This window comes from Odontomachus brunneus, unplaced genomic scaffold (genome assembly GCF_010583005.1).
Source record: "Odontomachus brunneus isolate Ranch 3 - 2012 unplaced genomic scaffold, Obru_v1 Obru_scaffold_096, whole genome shotgun sequence".
NCBI lineage: Eukaryota > Metazoa > Arthropoda > Insecta > Hymenoptera > Formicidae > Odontomachus > Odontomachus brunneus.
The window spans coordinates 830061-843701 of NW_022639546.1; the positions used below are offsets into that span (position 1 = coordinate 830061).

At 30.8% G+C, this 13641-nt stretch overlaps 2 protein-coding genes across 5 annotated transcripts in view; one reads left to right on the plus strand and one right to left on the minus strand.

The window, feature by feature from the left end:
• Nucleotides 1–5359, plus strand: part of LOC116848462 (cilia- and flagella-associated protein 47-like) — a 19844-nt gene extending 14485 nt beyond the window's left edge. The window contains exon 27 of the mRNA XM_032824576.1: nucleotides 80–5359. The gene's annotated coding sequence lies outside the window, so the exon portion shown is untranslated. The remainder of the gene's footprint in view (nucleotides 1–79) is intronic.
• LOC116848527 (serine/arginine repetitive matrix protein 4) lies at nucleotides 3632–11238 on the minus strand. Of its 4 annotated transcripts, none has more exons than XM_032824714.1 (14): nucleotides 11112–11238; nucleotides 10495–10636; nucleotides 9501–9592; nucleotides 9312–9417; nucleotides 8904–9084; nucleotides 8546–8824; nucleotides 8195–8460; nucleotides 8001–8109; nucleotides 7105–7918; nucleotides 5620–5988; nucleotides 5065–5181; nucleotides 4608–4799; nucleotides 4073–4215; nucleotides 3632–3847 (listed from the first exon to the last, which is right to left on the minus strand). In XM_032824714.1, the coding sequence occupies exons 2-14, from the start codon at nucleotides 10576–10578 to the stop codon at nucleotides 3747–3749; spliced, it is 2853 nt and encodes a 950-aa protein (XP_032680605.1). In that variant the 5' UTR covers nucleotides 10579–10636; nucleotides 11112–11238; the 3' UTR covers nucleotides 3632–3746. The 4 variants fall into 4 exon arrangements, with proteins under 4 accessions (XP_032680605.1, XP_032680604.1, XP_032680603.1 ...); XM_032824713.1 differs by having other exon boundaries at nucleotides 9318–9417; nucleotides 10791–11216; XM_032824712.1 differs by having other exon boundaries at nucleotides 4608–4796; nucleotides 10791–11216.
• Nucleotides 11239–13641: the final 2403 nt, after the last annotated feature.

Consider the following 13641-nt stretch of genomic DNA (forward strand, 5'->3'; position numbering starts at 1 on the left):
ATATATATATATATATATATATATATATATATATATATATATATATATATATAAATTGCTTATGTGTTTGTACATCTAGACGTAAGGCAGTCCAACGGGCAAGTTCCGATCTCCATACATATCTCACCAACGACTCCTCCAATGTACGAAACGACGATGACTTTCACATCTCTGACTGGTAAAGAACTTCGGACGTATATTATTAATTGCATACAGTTATGAAGATAAGTAATCACCAATGAAGATAAGTAATCACTAATATATAATTATAAAATTAACGTGAAAAATGGTACTATTTGTATCATGATAACATCATTCGAGTGTTTTATAAAGAATATAACTAAATGAAATGGCATTAGACTGATATTTGTAGAATAGGAAAATGTTCTATTCATTTTTCTAGTGTTGCCATTGTTGCTTTTACTAGTGCATTACATCTGAAAATGCTTCCTTACAAAGTTTAAATATTATTTTGTGCGCGTGTATTTTTTGACTCTTAATAGATAAACGAATAAATTAAATCTGGTTTTTTAAAACTATCAAACGGAAAGACTTACGCGAATATATATATTGAAAAAGGAATAATAATTGCAATATGTAAATAAAAATGTGTTGTTGGTTTATATGCTTTGCTTTACATGATTATATATACATGGTTTCATCTTTGAGTTATAGAAAATGTGGTAAATTTGATTTTAATTCAAATAAAAAAACTGACGCAAATAATAACGGTAGTTTTGTAGGACAAGATAAAGCGATATCACTATCCTTTATATGTATCAGCTTGTATATGTTTCATTTGTTCACGAAAGATTTAAGTAGATCGCAAGAAACTAATCGTACTATGCTATTAAAATAAGTGCTTTGATTGGAGCATAGCGTTTCGATTCGAAGTAATTTGACAACTTAAAAGTACCGCAGATAACTCAGACAGCACGATCTTTCAAAGATGGTCGGCAAAATCTTGAGATGGTCTTGGAAAAATCTTAACTTCTATAAATTGGTTTAAGTTCAGAATATCCTAAAGACAATCTGAGGACTTTTAAATATCCGCATAATCTTCAAGATATCTTTGAAGATCTTGTTGTCTGGGAATAATTATATACTAGTAAAAATGGAAGTTTTAATAAATCTTATGAAAATATTTTTATAAACTATTTTAAAACGGTGCGCAATACGTATGAGTAGTTTTAAACTTATATAATGATCTATGTACAATCAGAAGCACAGTATAATGTCTTTCACTTTATACTTTCTATATTCAACCAATTAACCAATTGTCTTTTGATAAAAGTTAAGTATAAAAGATTATACAACAGAAGATACCACTCTTTTTGATTGTATAATTTATATTTGTCATTATTACATAAGTAATTCTTTCATATATATATGCGTATCATAATAATCATAGGAAACCTTAGTATTTCAAGGTAAAAGCAAAGAAGTCGGTTTGTTAAAGATTCTATTTAAAGGAATATAAGAAATCGATATTGCAATGATGATTTTAATACGCCCCACACAGCAGAGGTGTCAAAAATATATCACAGGGTTATCCTAAAAATATATTTGGGATATGTGATATCTTCAAGATATCCTTATGATATATTTGGGACGTTCCTGCTGTGTGGAGCTAGTCTTCAATGTTAGCATTTATAAGTTAATAACGTCAGTTACTGATAGCTTCTATTGTCTTTCTACTAATATTTGTTATTATTACCAATAAACCGTTATAGATAGAAACATTTCAAACGCTTGTGATCAAGAAACGTTACCGTATATCTACAAAAATATAAACATAAACCTGACTAGGATATTTTAAAGTCATAACACAAAGCTCCGCGAGTGTAACAAAAATAAAATTTTATAAGCAACAGTTTGCTCAAGGATAATCGCCTTGAGGAAACTGTACTAACATTACAGAAATTTTTTTTGCTATATATAAGTCAATAGACTTTAAGGTCAATAGAGTCTAAGAAGACTATACCCACAATGCATACTATATCAAATACTAAATAATCTGAAAATCGTGGTAATAATATTCATCAAATGCAAGATGAACGTATATTGCCTCCTAATTCTGTCAGTAATGTTTCTTCAATAGATGAGTATGATAAATTATATACAGATAGTTTGAAAGTAAATTAATTATTTATTGTTCAAACTATTAACATTACATTATATTTTTACCGATCATATATCCAAAATCACACACAAAAATTCAATGCAATCTGGAAGATGTAACAGTCTGAAGCAAAAAAACGACACAGTATCGATAAGAGTAAGCAACATAAACCAGAAGCCAACAGTTCCCACCTTATCCGACAAACAACCAAGTAATCGGAACAAGAGATGGGTAAAAATCAGTTGTTTAGCCAGAAACATTTTAAAATCACGATAGAAAATAATAGAAATAATATTTCGAAGAAAACTTCGAATTGTAAGAGCTGGAACGTGAACGTTTCCTTGATCTGGCATTGGATATACAAGATGAAGAACTTAAGCCATCACGGCTTCTTTCTTCCTCTGCAATTATATTATTAAATTAATTATTTTATTTGTTCTTCTAATCTTTTTATTTTTGTTTTCATCTTTTTTGGCACCCGATTTTCTTTCAATTTTAGTTGCAAAATTTACATTCTGAATGCTTATATTTTTCTTAAAAGATACGTATGCTTTTCGAGATATAGGCTGATTGACCAAATTATTAATTTTCTTTTTTGTACTTTTTCTTCCATTTTTACCTCAGTATAATATTTTTATGTCAATAAGATAAAACAATAAATGATTTTAAGATATCTTAGGTTTAGGTTTATATTTCTGTAGATGACTTTGAGACAAGGGTAAATTGCAAATGAGACACGCACAGCTTCGACAATACGTAAGATCCACGTACATATATTCTTACGTGCAATTCGAACAAATAAACAGTGTCAAGACATCTTCCAATTTTTTGTAATTATTTTTAACTGATCATCTCCACAATATAATCTTCAACCTTATAATGATAGAAACCATAGAAAATAGTAATGGGAAATGAAGGAAAGACGAGTAGTATATGTGGGAGGTATCGAAGATAGCATCGAAGAAACCACAAAAGCAGATCTACGTAAACGTTTTGAAAAGTTTATGTATTATTGCATATACACAAAAAACGAAAATAATTATACACATATACTTACTACGTTCGAATTCATCGCTCCGTGCACTGTAATTGCTTTACCCTTCTATTGCATAACATAACACGCACGCGCACATTCTTTTCTTTACGGGAGCGTTTGAAATGTTTCATATGTTTATATCTATAATAAAAAAAGATAAAATTTACATTGAACATTATTATATGTTCATATTTACGTTGAATAGAAGCTATTATGGACAAATATGAAATATTTTAGTTTAAAGGAAAAATGATACGATCGTGAAATTTGTATCGGAACTATAAGATCAAACTCATCAGAACACGTCATTGCAATACGATCATGCAATTTTTTAGAAGTGTTTTACGATATTACCGTTTCAGCAGTGTATCTTTTGATATCACTAATGTTAATTTCTATTTTTACTAGTATATTGTAGGTACATAAATAATCACATTTCTATTTGTAGACTAATTTATATTATTTACACGTACATATATTTACATTTAATATATATATATATATATATATATATATATATATATATATTTAATTATATTTAAATAAAATTTACAATCATTAGACAATATATATATATATACACAATTGTCAAACCAATTTTTGACGATTCAGTGCCTGCTGTAAGAGATCGTCAAAACTGCTATTGTCCACCGGTGAGTTGGAATTACCGTATGAACTTCCACTACCATCTAGAAAAAAAGAAATAAAAAGATATAATCGCTATATCATAATATAAATTCAAGAATGTTAAAAAATTATTTTTAAAATTTTGTATTTAATTTTATTTATGATATATATACACACACAAATAATTATATATTTAAGGTAATGTATTTATACGATTACGCGAATTTATTATGTAAATAACTGTGCATGCATGTACATGATTAATTGATTATAGAACCCGTTCTTACCAAGATCCGCATAGTTGACTTGACAAAAAGCTCTACGACCCCCGAAAGATAGATGATACTTGAGAGCTTGGCCGTCGTTACCGTGTTCTACGGCTTTGTACGCATCGTCTTTATATTCGAATGTGACAAAGCCGAAATTTATACTGAAACACAAATTATATATTATTGTATATTTCCTGACATGTATATATAATCATATATCGTTCTATATTTTCTGACATGTATGAGAGCAAGAAATATGCAACAACACAATATGAATATAATAGATAATGGAAAACATCCAATAGTCAGCACTTCACCATTTTTCAATATACTTGCGCGTTGTTGGATATTAAAATGTATAAGGATTTAAAAGAAAAAAGTATAAGTATAATAATAAATAATATAATTGATAAATAATTAATAAATGCCCGTATATTTTGATATTTGGTGCGATCCGAGCAAAAGTGCCAAAAACTGATGAGTATTGTGACGAGTGCCTACGGGATGTTTTTCCCTATTTTGAGAAGTCCGCAAAGTAGAGAAAATTACTTACGCTTGTGTACGAAAATGGAGACTAACTTCCACAATACGACCGAACTTTTCAAAACGTTTGCGAAGTTCGGCTTTTGTGGTTCCATCTTCAATGCCTCCCACGTATACGACTCGCCTTTCCTCCACTTGCCGTTGCCATTCCCTACGGGTTCTCTCGTTGTAAGGTCGATGGCTATATTGTGGAGGTGACCTGCTAAAAATAATTACAAAAAATTTGAAGACACTTTGTCTCAACACTTTGTCTATTTATTCAAATGGCATGCAAGAATTTTTGTCATTTTTAGCTTCTAACGTTACAATTCGGTATGGTCGCAGCGAATATCCCGGAGCTTTAAAATAGGCGCAACCAATCTGTGTTAATCATTTTTTACATATTCAGATACAAATATGCTCCTAAGGTTATTTTTAGCAGTCTGTATGTGAGTGCTACGTCGTTATTTTTAGGTCATAATATTTACCTTCTTAAGTCTCGATCTTTGCGGGATTCTCTCCTATATTTTTGATCTCTATCGTACTGTCGTTCACGATCGCTTGACCATCTTCTACTTCTTTTACTTCTTGAGGCAGACGGCGATCTAAAATAAAATTAATTAATAAATTAAGTTTTACAACTTTCTGTTCGCATCTATTTAACTTATTCGTGAACTAACATTTTCTGCATTTTGCATATAGGATAATTCCGATAAACAATCTAAACGACTGTTAAGTCATTTGTAAAACTGAATTATAGCTATTGTTTCTATTATGTGAAAACAGAGATTTTTTTCTCTTGTAAACTAATTATATGTACTTCATAAACCTAGTATATAAACCAAATAAATGTACTTAATAAACCTAGTATTCGAAATATTAGAACAAATTTCGAATATTTCGAAATATTACAAACAGAACTATTACAAATAGAACAAATATTACAAACAAATTTATAGGACCAAAGAGACACATAAAAGGAAAGGAACAATATGTCTCTGTATACACACTCTTATATTTATATGACTTTTTTTGCTATATACCTTGAACGACGTGAATAATATCTTGAAGGAGATTTCGAGTTGTAAGAGCTAGAACGGGAACGCTTCCTTGATCTGGTATTGGACGTACAAGAAGAAGAAGAACTTGAGCTGTCGCGACTTCTTCGCCTATTGTATTTATGGTGGTGACTATGGGAGTTGCTTCTGCTTCTACTTCTGCTGTCACTTCTACTTCTGCTTGAGCTGGTGCTTAAATGCCGGTTTTTGCTTTTATGTTTGCGCTCAATTCTTCTTTTCTTGTGCGTGCTCTTGTTCTTGCTCTTACTTGTTGTCCTTGTCTTGCTTTTGTTCCTACTTTTACTTCTACTTCTACTTTTCCTTTTAGTACTGGATTCCGTTTGAGTCGACCCACTAGTTAAATAATTTCAAAAATATAATTAAGATTCCTGAGTATTCGCATTGTTCATCTTTTTTTAATGACGTCAGAAACGAGGAAAACTAAAAATTCTTGCAAAGTTACATTGGAATTGAAAGATATATCCGCAAAGCGACATTTGCAATCGGTCAAGTAAAGTAATTCTAACACTTTCCTTTTGCTATAACGATCAATTTGCCGTTGATTATCGTGATATACATCTTTTTAACCTGTTTCTTTGCATAATTCAATCACATTTATTTATATAAATTATTGATTGTTAGAGCAAAAGGGAAGTGTTTGAATACTTGATCGATTGCACACGTGTCGCTTTACAGATATATCTTTTTATATCAATGTATTTCGTAAGAATTTTAGTATACATTTCAATTCTGACGTTATTAAAAAAACAGATGGAGAACGTGAGCAATTAAATATAAAAAATAAATAGCTAATAAGAGTTTTATCAGTTACTGAGTGAGTTGATATTTTATTCTGTTTGTAACGGTAACGAATTTAACTATTATTTCTATCGTTACTTTAGTTATCTCTATTCAGTAGGTGACGCGCTAGTCGCGCACTGATAGTATATATTCTTGATTGTATAGAAATATCTCAATATTTGTTAGAAGACAGTATGTGGTTTTACCTTATTCTTCATGTAAAAATGATTGTTAATATAAAGTCGGATTTTGCATTTTAGCTGTTAAGTTTTTAATAAATTTAACAATAGGTATGTTTATAGGTAGCGTAATTCATTTTTGTAAAAAAGTATGGAACAAGTTGGGTATTACGCTAAGTATATTTATTAAATTTATTAAAAATTTTTAACAGCCAAACTACAAAATCTGGCTCTGTACTGACAATACTTCTTGTGTGAAGAATAATAAAAGATAGAATTAAGCTCATAAAAAAAAAAACATTAGTTCTCAAGGTCAGGATTCTTGCAATTTTGAACAGCTTGTTTTTTTTTAGATAAACAGGTTATACTAAAAATAATAATTTAAGTTCAAAAGCAATAATTTCATTTCAAAATTTCTTACTCACTCATTTATAGCTATTGTTCAACTGTTGTTATGCTAAGATAGATTAATAATAGATTGAAGTTTTACCTTTCATTGGCACTTTCTACGACATTATCCCTTTTGTTGGTATTTTCTGCGATACTGGGCTTTTCGCTGGTACTTTCTACAACATTGTCCCTTTCGTTGGTACTTTCTGCGACATTGGCCCTTTCGCTGATACTTTCTGCGATATTGTCCCTTTCGTTTTCCGTCGAGCTTTTGGAAAATTCAAATATAGTTTTGTATGTTTGTGTAAATGCGTTGCAAAATTCTTTCTTTTTCTGTTTTTCTGTTTCTGATATTATGACTGTATCAATTTCTCTCATTGACCAATCTTTTCTATCTTCATTTTTAGAAGAATCTTCTAAAGAAGATGCAGTCATGGTAGATGCATTATAAGTATAAACGACTTTTTTTTGTACTAAAGGTTTTGTGTTTTTCATGAGTAATCGTTGTTTTTCCCGATATTCTGCAAGTCCTATCTTACGGACAGGTTGTTTTATATTTTGCAATGGCATGTTCTCTTGTGTATTTTGTTGGATTATATTTTGAATTTCGCCGCTTGAGCTGTTAGTGATAGTCATTATGCTTTCTTTCATATTATTTGGTAGTGAACATTGTTTGGTACTGTTTGGCAATGGATTCGGTGGCTTTTTTAGTACAGAGACCATCTGTTGCACTTTTGATCCTGTTTGAACTTCTATTTTCTGTCGAGACTTTAAAATATTTCTGGCAAGAGCGGAATTAATGTTTGTCCAACTGTGATTATTCGGTTGTTTATTAGATAAAGAAGAACCTGTTGGTATATTGCCTTCTTTAGTCGTTACTGTGTCTTTGCTTGTGTGTGCTTTAGATATATGATCTATAAAAATATAATGTAACGTTAATAGTTTGAACCATTAAATAATTAATTTACTTTCAAAATGTCTGTATATAATATTTACCATTTTTCACTGAGCTGTTGTCAGTATAAACAATGCAGTAGTCGTGCTCAATGTTTATTGAAGAGACATTTTTGACAGAATTAGGGACAATCTTCTTAGATTCTGGAATCTAAAATTAAATAAAATAAATATAAAGAAAAATCAATGTTAATTTTCTTGTTGTGTAATAGCACTAGATTTATCGAGATAATTACCTTTGTCATTTCTGCAGGTTTTTGTGACGAGTTCGAGTTGACATTGTGTTGATTTGAAGTGTGTTTAAGAGATTTCTTGGGCACGTTATTTTGATAACTCTGTTGCTTAATAGGTCTATTTTGTGTTTTTTTTGTTGATTTAGCACGATGTGAAGGAATGTCTTTAATAGTTGGTTTATTATGCAAGTTTGGTAACGGTGCCAATTTTTCCATTTCTTCAAATTTTTCTAATAGACTTGATAAGTCAACAGCTTCTATAACTTTACCTATAATAGAAAATAAATAATATCTTGATTAGAATATGAAATTTTTAAATAGTCAAATATCATATTTAAATATTTACTCAAATACCTTGTGTTATATTTGATATAGAATCAATATCTACATTCTCTTTTTGTTCCTCTTGTTTAGTTTTTGTAACTACATTTTCTGTTTTCAGTTTTCTCTTTTTTGAACACAAATTGACTTTCTTAGTACTTGCATTTCTCTTAAGAGATTCCAATGCTTTTTGTGATGTTGTGGGCTCATTCATAATTTCAGTTTCTATATTAATTTCTTCTTCAATTTTTATTTCAGTTTTGAGCGAAACATTATTTAATTTCTTACATGCATTTTCTTCTTTAATTTCAACTGCAAGGAAAAAAAACAGTTTTATATAAATGTTAACAGTATTAGAAGCAAAAAAAAAAAGAAAATCATTGATATAAACCTGTTTCTTCTTTTATAATCTGTGATTCTGCAAGTGTAGTTTCTACATCATGTAATTCTTTACATGGTTCTGCGAGTGCAGGTTTTACATCATGCAACTCTTCCTGCGGTTCTGGAAGTATAGTTTCTACACCATGTAATGCGTCAGGAATATATATATTTGCCAATTCCGGAAACATTTCCTAAAATATAAATATTTCTTGTAATTTCTTGTATAAATGTAAAAAATGTATACATTAATATATATATATATATATATATATGTATTTAATATAAATATTTAAATAACTCTTATGTTTTTATAATTTAGAAATTGACATCTTTATTTTGCACAATATTAAATAATGCAATTCTTTGTTGAATTATCTTAATATCGAGGACAACTTAATAAAAAAGATGGGATTCAAACCTGTACCATCAGATGGGTCTCAAACCAGTTATCTTCTTCTTGCTTAATAGGTATTGTCGATTCTGTAGATTGTGAAGATTCTAACTGTTGTGAGATAAGTGTCTTCCTATTTAAAGTAATTAAATATAATTAATACATTTGTGTTATATATCAATAAATAGTGTTACACAGCAAAAATAATATACTCACTTGTGTTCATCTGGCCAAAAATTTCTACTATATTCTAGCATATAATATTCATTAATAAGCATATCGACTTCATATGCTTCTGGTATCATATTCTGCAAATAAACAGTTCACAATGTAAACATCTATTTTCTTTAATATTTTCTATATATATATATATACATATATACATAAATCTTAAGTATATATATGATATATAGATTAAAATATAAATATATATATTTTTTACAGAACTCTTTAAAATATATTTTTTCAGATTACTTTTTTGAGTTTATATGTATATTTTTTATAATATTTATTTTATAAGATAATTCTTTTTCTCCATATATTCTATATATATAGTTATTACTTCTAATATATTTAAATTGAAATTAACTGTTTTTTAAATCCTAAAACCTTAAATCCTAGATATTTAAATCAGAAGAATAAGTATCTTTTCTTGAAACTAAGATATGTAAATATTAATCTGAATGCATTAAATATATATGTACAGAAAACTGACAGAAAATTAAAATTGCTTAATGAAATTGATAATATAATAAAGCAAAATTTAGGAAATAATTTTAATTTTGTATTGCATAATATTGAAAATAGTTGAAATATTTATAAATTGTGTGCACTTGCGCATATCTATCTATATCTTAAGGTATAAACTTGATTTTCCAAATATTTTCATTGAATATGATTCTATACAATATCTTATTTGTTGTGAGTTACGAATTGCTCCAAATAAAAACTGTTAATATTAACTTATTAAAATAATTTTTGAAAATTAATTTTTTAGGATGTTTTAAGAAAGACATTAATTGCAATAGACTGTACATTCTCAATAATGTGTTTAGAGACAAAATGTTCTCAACAAAGAACATGAGTACGTATCCAATTGTTTAACTTGCTTAATACAGTATATTACAATATTATCTTATGTTATATAAAAAAAAAATTTATATATATTTAAGAAGAAGGAATGATTTGTCCTGTAACTATTAAACATTACCTTTTCACTTGGCGATGGGTTATATGTATTTGTACAGAATTCAGGAATGCTTGGCTCGTCGAGATAACGTTGCTCAGTCTCCATTAGAAGATTCTCAGAGTCAGAATCAGTCGAGGGTTTACGTGAAGATATGTCAAGCGTGCTGTAATAAAATTACTATAGTGAGAAAAACGTTGATTAACAATGTTCACGAGCGATCGACCTAATCCGGGAAGGGATCACAATTTTCACGGGGTTGCGCGTTCTTGTTTTAGGTTATGTTCGAAGCGGCGAGAGAGCGTGGTGCGGGAACGCACGTGTACGGCCTGAAGTCTGACACTCGTTCGGTGTTGACGTAGACGCTACGATCGAAAGCGCGCTTTGTCTCTGAGCACACACGTGCGGTAGAACGATCGAGGAAATACGCGTGTATCTCGCAACGCATAAATGTACACGCACGTTGCGGTATTGGCGCGTGTTCGTCAATTGGATGCACAGACAATAGTCTCGCGCGGCTTTGTCGAGACCGGACCAGCTGCTGAACGAAAGCGGCAACCGGCTCGCGATATACCGTTACTCGCCGTGGAATCGTCGATCTGTCGCGATAATGAACTGTTATGCGTACAACTACACCTTACCGTAACCGAAAGCTCGCTACATTTGTTAAAAACAATATTTCCAGACACGCGATCCACGGCTCGTGGTCTCACAGGTTCTCTCGCGATGCGGACACATGGAAGAGAGCGCTGCGTGTGCGTGGGAATGTGCGCGCGTGTGTATGCGTGCGGGTGTGCGCGCGCGCACTTTCGCATGATGTGTAGCCTGATGACGAGGCGAGAGAAAGGCAGAGAGATAGAGAAAGAGAGAGTGAGAAAAGGAGCGGAGGAGGGAGGGGGGAGAGGGAAAAAAATGAGAGAGAAAAAGGAAGCCGATACATTCTAGAGCTTATTCATGTCGAATCAGACATCACTCCTGTGAAAATTTAGTGGCGGTATTTCAAAAATATGACATAATAGCGCGCTCAACAAAGATCGATATTCCTTCGTCTCGAGTGTCAAAAAAGATATTAATTGCATATGTTATTAAGTGTGCGTTGGTGCGATGCCATACGCGCTCTAGGTGCTACAAACACACATGTAAGCAAGTCGCTAAAAGCGAGAACAGCGGATCGACCCTTGGCTGTCCACATATTTAGCACGGAGATCACGGTATAAATAACGTCATGCCGCTGTGTTCACGTAATTCAACGCGCGGAGAGCGTCGATATTCGCGATCACGATCGCCTGAATACAGACGCAGGACACGCGCGGCGATATGTTGCATGGGAGTTTTCGATTAATATAGTGTTAGAAATTGCACGTATAATCGACGTGTTTTCTGAGAGTCGTCCCGTTACCGGCATTGAGTCATTCGTATCGCGCGTATCGTATTCGAACTCGCGATTGGCTCGTGTGTATTTGACTGCCCGCCGCATAAAATGTGTAAATTGTGCACATGTTCCAGCGCACCACGCTTGCGCGCAGTGTTCCCTAGGTAGAAGGCAATACGTCATTGACGCCACGTGACCAATCCGACAGCCGCGAAAACGCGGTTCGTTTGATGCCGCAAATGTTAGCATATGCTTCGACGCGTTCAGAATGTAGACCGCATTGTTAATGTGAAATGTATCGCAATTTTATACGCGCGGTTTATATCACCGCGCGTGCTTATTCTCGATCAGTAAGACGAATTTTATTTTTGACTGCACTGACTCAATAAAATGTCGAAAAATAATCGACGCAATTCCTTTTTATAGCATTGAACGATGACTAACTTTTCAGAATTTATTTTATATCTGATAAGTAACATCTAATAAATCGAAATCGTATGATGCCGTGAAATTTTAAATATTCTAAACATCCGGTTATTTCTCATTATTACTTGTACAATCAGAAAATTCTAAGTTGCAATACCTCTTCTTGATCAATTTTGCAACGCTTTCAATAGAAAAATTTCTTTTTAATAACATTTAGAAAATATATTTCTCTAGTGGATATGGAATATGTCGCGAAATTCATCGAGGTAGTGTTGCAAACTTTAATTATCTGACTGTACTTTCTCTATTCACATAGCACAAAAATATTACACCAACATTAAACTTAAAAAGCTTTTAATTATGTTAATTATGTACTTAAGATGATAGCGATATTATCATGACTTTAAAATGTTGTTTTCCGACTTGACTTTTAATAAACCCTAAACACGAATATTAATGCAAGGTTTTTTTGGTTAATCCAAAATTATCTTGTGGTTAAATTAATATAATTTTAATATTTATCAAAATATATCCAAAATATTTCAGAATTATTTTAGAGTCATGGAAACGTCTGAAGACTGTCCCAGGACGTCTTAAGTATATCCAAAATCTCCTCAGGACATCTTGTGGTCTCTATCTGTGTAACTACTTTACCATCTTAAGCTAAATATTAATATGCTGCTTCTAATAGAGATAATTACTACGACATTATATCCTTATTTTAAACAATTTAATTTACTAGGTATTCAATATTTTAGTAATAATAACATTGACTTTGGTGCTATATGGATAGTAATTTATACAACACAGAACTTTTTAATCCTCAAACAACACACGGATGTCTATGTATAGAATATATTAAGATGTATAGAATATATAGAATATATTGAGGATATTTTTTTTTGTTTCTCGTACTTTCTTTAATATGTTCTAAGAGTTAGCAAATGAGTGCTTCTGAGATTATATAGAAAATTATCTTCAGAATATTCTATTTCAAAGTTCTAAGAATATAGGATGCTCATAGAACGCTTCTAAGTTTTAGAACAGCTGTAATACATTCATAATTCCCTTATAGAAATATCATCCTAAGAATCATTGATAATTACGTATTATCCAGTATTTTTAATACTGAAAATAAGTAATTATCAATGATTCTTAGTATGATATTTCTATAAGGGTTAGCCTAAGATATTGTTAAGATACTGTATATGCTATTTCAAAGAATAATTAAAAATAAAAGCATCAATACTTGGATATTAATAAAACTGATATAACTCTTATTGCTTTGGTTTTCAAATACGAATATTCAAATTTTCAACAGAGAATATATATATATATATATATATATATATATATATATATATATATATATA

Coding starts and splice junctions, on each gene's coding strand:
- LOC116848527 (XM_032824711.1), bottom strand. CDS start 10,918: ATGCGTTGCGAGATACACGCGTATTTCCTCGATCGTTCTACCGCACGT. Junction 9,418..9,500: donor TTTTGGCCAGATGAACACAA/GTGAGTATATTA, acceptor TACTTTAAATAG/GAAGACACTTATCTCACAAC. Junction 4,800..5,064: donor AAAGATCGAGACTTAAGAAG/GTAAATATTATG, acceptor AATTATTTTTAG/CAGGTCACCTCCACAATATA.